Consider the following 5,571-nt stretch of genomic DNA (forward strand, 5'->3'; position numbering starts at 1 on the left):
ATCAAACGGAACCAAATATCACATCTTAATTTAAAACCTTAAAACATTATTTTTATTAGTCAAATTATTGCTTCACTCATTCATATTCATTGTGAACTTATCTCACTTATTCTTAACCCTAAATATCCTAGAGTAACTGATTTTGTAGTTTTAATTTGATTGTCTAAACCAGCTTTTCCAGTACTTGTACATAATTATATTTTTAAGTTATTTTTTTATATATGGTATACATGTTTATATAAATAAAGCTAGAAAATGTCATATTTTGTGCATTTGTGTTGCACTATTAATGATTTAATCACCTCCCCATTATTTGTAATGTATTGATGAATTTAAATTAAAATAGTATATTTGAAACGAATGATGTAGATATAATTAGAACTATTGAGGTAGAATAGTGCGATAATTTCTCGGTAGTGACATAAAACATCTGTCCTTTTTTCGCATGCGCATGCATCCGTGTGAAGGAATCTATCTATTTGGACTTTATCCTCAAAATTTGAAATTATGGAAGAATTTCTTTTTTCTTCTTCTCCATTTTCAACAACAAAGTGATACAATTCGATCGACCCATTCACCAAATTATGAGGTGGTGTCAATTCCTTCAACTCACCATCTACATTTCTTTTCATTAAATCATTTACATCAATCTACAACTCTATACACTAGTGCGAGTCACAGTGATTGATCTTTTCCACTCCACTAAGCGCCTCAAAAATTTCTCAACCTGTTTATAAGCACAATAAAGAAATAGTTAATATATTGCTCATATATTCACCATTCATATTAAATAGGTACAAGATATTGATGCTTACCTGTGATGGATCTTCCAATGTGTAAGAAGCATCTGTTTCTTTTGGAAATCTAGAAACAAGAATCCCAATCCCTTGACCCCTACTACGCAAAACCTGAAATTTATATAATATCCATAATGTAAAGTAATCAGTTAAACTATACATTTAGTTAATTATGCAATAGCTAGCTAAATATAATATAATTTAACTATCTAGGCCAGGTGGTGACATTCTATTACCTTAAAAGCATCTTCGTCAGTTCGATCATCACCGATATAGATTGGAAATACATTATCAGAATTGTCATATCCTATAAATTTAAAAGTAAAGAGTTAATATTATATAGTTAATTTTAGGAATATGGGACCAAATCCTATATTTTTGCATGAATAAATTTTACTCACCTAGTGAATGCAACAAGAATTCAATAGCCTTGCCCTTGTCCCATTTGATGGTTGGACGAATCTCTAGGACTTTTCTCCCTTGGGTTAGTTTAAGTTTTGGGTACTCATTTAGCACCAATTTAACTTTCTCCGCCAATGGTGCCCAACTCTAAAAAACATCAAAAGGGGGAAAATGGTTAGATAAAATGGTTAATGGTGTATGATTTTAAATAACACAATTAGCGTTAATTTTTGGAAGCAATTAAATATTATGTTGACTTGGTACCTTTTCGTCAACACAACGGAAATGCACGGACAAACAAAATTTGTTGTTCTCAACCATAGCCCCTGGCACAGATTTTGTTATTTCTTGCAAAATCTTGTACACCTGAAAATATTTTTGATAATGACGCAATTAATATAGGTGTTGCCAAATGTCAAATTGTTGGGAATTGAGAGGGAAGAAAACAAACAAACAAACCTCGTTGATCATTGGCAGGAATTGACTCGCAGGTTGGAATAGCACTGCTTTTCCATCATTACCCTGAAATAATGCACCACGGACCTTAGCATAATGAAAATAGACATCATAAAAAAATTATTTTCAATTAATTAATAGAAAGTTTCACTCACTTTCTTAGGACTTCGGTTTTGTTGGGGGCCCTTTATGTCCATGCCATGGCTTCCTGCGTAATACACTTCTGCCAATCTTACAAAATTATATACCTGAAAGAAAAAAATAACACTTAATAATAGCATAAATAAAACAATGAATTTTTGTTTTGTTTTTATGTTTGCATTGAAGAAAAAAAAATGTACCTTGTCTCTGCACCTTCCGGTCACGATGGCCGTAGGAAAATGTCTTGCTATTTCCTTTAGTGTCCCTTTCATCTATAATTTGAGAAGAAGAGATAAAAATATGAAAATTAATCACAAATATAAGCTCTATAATATTGTATTTATATATGAAGTGAACAGAGTAAAACAGAAACAAGAGAGAGTAAAATGAAAACCTTGCTAGTCATGTATGCTTTTTCTGGATCTGCAACAATAGGTGAGAGAGTTCCATCATAGTCAAGAAAAGTTACAATCTGTTTTCCTTTCGAGTTAGATATTATCTGATCAAACATGTCCAGTGCTGAAGGGTGATACAGCTGCAAAGAGTTGAGAAATATAGAACAAAGTCAACTCAGAATCATAAACCATTGGATCAAATACTAAGATCAAAAGAAGTTGAGTTTTTCTCTTGGGATTATTATTATGCTTACATTCCAAGAAAATTTGTCTTGGTTTTCTGAAGCCTGGAGAGTAGATTTGGCACGAGTTGGAGAAGAAGCTCTGATTGAATCAACCCAATTGTGAACTTTGTTTCCCTCCAACCTTTTCCTAACATTTCTTTGAGTCAGACTCAAGAGTCCACCAAACATGACAAGTGGTTCCTGCACTGCTGAATTTGACTGCAGTTTAGAGTTTGAATTTGATATGGAAGTTGCCATCACAAAAATTGTGTTGAAGTTCAAAAGCTTCACATCATTAGGAGCCACCACATTCTGATTTGTCATCATATATAATATATCTCCCTTCAAACTTCAAACTTATAATTAAGTTCACAGTAATATGTGACCTTAAGAAAAATTTGGAAGAAACTGTGTTAAAGAACAGAACAGAGAATAGAGCAGAGAAGGTGATTATAGTACGTGAATGGTTCCTCTGCTCAATAAGGAATTTATAGGAAGAAAAAGTGTGTGAAAAAAAAGGTTAAAATAAAAATAAAACTAGGTTGCTCTTATTGGATACTAGGCTAGCTCAAGTGAAAAAACATGAAGGGGTGTGTGGTCAATTTATAATCTTAGGTTACACGGCACAAACCGACGAAACTACCACTTCTTTTCTCTATAACCCCCTTGTACTTTTCAGCAACTATACTAAATATGCAAATGGAGGGTCCACACAAAGCTATACCCTCCTTTTTTATTTTCTTTTTTCTGCTGTAAGAAAAAGGTGTACACAATTATAAGGAACCTTTACTGTAAAGATCGTGTAATTTCCTAGTCATAACCTTTACCACTAGAGTTTGCTTTATCTCATCCCATATATATCAAATTATAAAGGTGTTGATGCCACCTGTGTTCTTAATTATTATATTTTAAGCAGAAATTCTTATGTATAAGTAAGCCAATAATGTCGATATTTTTTCACCTTAGATATTGGGTGTGCTGATATATGTATATTAATATGTAAAAAGATTTATCAATTAAAACTTTGACAGTGTGAAACAGAACAGACGGTGAATTTTCTGTTTATGCCCCATGCAGAGAGAAAGGACTGGCATAAAGAAAAGGGGAAGAACCACGTAATTTACCCCACTCTAATAATTTTTGTTGTCTTCCTTATTCAAGTAAGAATTGCCAGCCAATAAATCATTTGCATACTGATATTTCTAACCATAACATGCATAATGACAATGATGAATAATTTGTATTGTTGGATTTTAGGTATATTCTGTGTTTGATTGCTGACATAATTTTGTGTATCTTTGAAATGATGTGTACGAATTAATTCCGATCTAAATTTTTTAATCCTTTTCATTCTCTAATTTTCTCAAGTGAGATGACCAAAAAATGTAAAAGTATTACATGCTTCAAATGAATAGTTGAAATCTTTAAATATGGTTTCAAAATTCAATTGTTATGTATATTGTAAAAAATACCTCCATACAGAAAAGAGAAAATAAGAGTTTTTTATACTACAACTATATTATATATGATTCATTTTCAATTATCATTACTACTAAAGTTAAAGTAACATAAATGAATTGTAGATGATATATTAATTGTGTATAAATCTTTACCCTTAAAACTTTTGATATATCCTTCATATTTATGTATCATAAATCCATTTTAACTATAAAAAATTGTTTGAATATGAAGGTATCTTGGACAAAACTAAACTAATCATTGGGCGTTTATGTTGTCGTCACTTGAATACCACGGTGACCAAAGGATGGAATTGAAACTTTAGTGATTAATTTTTTTACTTCAAATCCACTGGCTGAGCTACCAATTCAGGTTAGTTTTAAAATATTAAATACACAATGGCATATGATACTTTTTGCTGAGATAGATTCATAGAAGGTTTAACAATAGAGTAATAGAGGAGTGAAAGAAAATAAGAAAGAAACAGAACACAATTTGGGAATATATAATTTTATTGTGAAAAATATACAAATTTATTCGTATATATGAGATTCTCTCAAATATCAACTCCAGTGAGACCCCAGGTTTGGGCTAGTGGCCAGAGATTTGCAATTTTACGGGAGGTCGTAGATTTTAACCTTATTACTGCTCCCAGATGGTACCAAAAAATTTAATACCAATAATTAATAAAAAGTCAAATTTTTAGCATCAGTTATTGGCATCAAGGATAAAAAGGGTAAAATATTTAAAAATAAAACGAATTATTTCTCAATGTATTAAGAATTGTTTTATCCTCAAGACCTCGACTATTATGGTTGAACTTAAGAAGTTATAAAAGAATATAGATAACCTTTTTAATTTACCACTTCCTAAGATTGCATATCATCTTTTGGATTACTCAAAGTCAACCCTTAATTAGGCACTGGCGGAAGAGAGTAAGAGCATGAGGGAGAAGCTGTTCTCCTGATATTTTTATAAATATATATTAAAATAGAAGATTAACTTGAGATACAACCTTCAATATTTATTCTCAATATCATTAGCCATTTATATTTATATTTGAATAACTTCTCAACAATCTCTGAATTGTAGGGTACTTTTATATAAAAAATGAAAACAAATGCATTTTACTTGTTTAATTGAGTAACTATTTCTTATTAAATCTATTAGTTTTTGTAGCTACAAAAAAAGATTATTTTTCACAATAAAGATAAAATTACTTAATTAAGAAGATAAAAATGAATCATTATAAATTAAACAATCCAATGATTTTTAAAATTAAATAGCTAAAACTTTTATCTTTGACCTTGATACGTTTAAGTTTTAAAACAGTTGATAAATAAAGTTTAAATTTAGGTACATTTTTCTTTAACATTTTCAAATTTTGAAACAAAATTACACATTTCTTTGAATTTTGTTACTTAATGAATTTTAATTACAAGTCTTAATTAACTGTAGTCACACTCCTAAATATTTTATCAAGAACTGGCTCTGTCCTTAATAATCTAGAGGTTAACAAATACCCATGCATTAGATATTTAAATTTGTAATTAAAATATCTAATATTTATTTTAATTTCTTATCTTTTACTCTTAGGATCGAAAACATTTTCCTATTTTAAAAAAAAACTAAGTGTGCAATATCATTTGCCTTCTTAGTTATTTTCATTTTGGAGGAGAAAATTGTGGATTTAGCCTA

The 5,571-nt window shown here is 30.1% G+C and overlaps 1 protein-coding gene across 1 annotated transcript; it reads right to left on the minus strand.

Annotated features, from left to right (window-relative positions):
• On the minus strand, positions 351 to 2,992 carry LOC109327383 (probable trehalose-phosphate phosphatase C). Its single transcript, XM_019560502.1, has 10 exons — positions 2,446 to 2,992; positions 2,191 to 2,331; positions 1,997 to 2,068; positions 1,811 to 1,903; positions 1,659 to 1,721; positions 1,464 to 1,565; positions 1,199 to 1,346; positions 1,034 to 1,104; positions 816 to 908; positions 351 to 727 (listed from the first exon to the last, which is right to left on the minus strand). Exons 1-10 carry the CDS (start codon positions 2,740 to 2,742, stop codon positions 659 to 661), a joined length of 1,149 nt encoding a protein of 382 aa, XP_019416047.1. The 5' UTR covers positions 2,743 to 2,992; the 3' UTR covers positions 351 to 658.

The sequence above is a fragment of the Lupinus angustifolius genome, chromosome LG15 (assembly GCF_001865875.1).
Source record: "Lupinus angustifolius cultivar Tanjil chromosome LG15, LupAngTanjil_v1.0, whole genome shotgun sequence".
Lineage (NCBI taxonomy): Eukaryota > Viridiplantae > Streptophyta > Magnoliopsida > Fabales > Fabaceae > Lupinus > Lupinus angustifolius.

Coding starts and splice junctions, on each gene's coding strand:
- LOC109327383 (XM_019560502.1), bottom strand. CDS start 2,742: ATGATGACAAATCAGAATGTGGTGGCTCCTAATGATGTGAAGCTTTTG. Junction 2,332..2,445: donor AAGACAAATTTTCTTGGAAT/GTAAGCATAATA, acceptor AACTCTTTGCAG/CTGTATCACCCTTCAGCACT. Junction 728..815: donor CATTGGAAGATCCATCACAG/GTAAGCATCAAT, acceptor GCTTATAAACAG/GTTGAGAAATTTTTGAGGCG.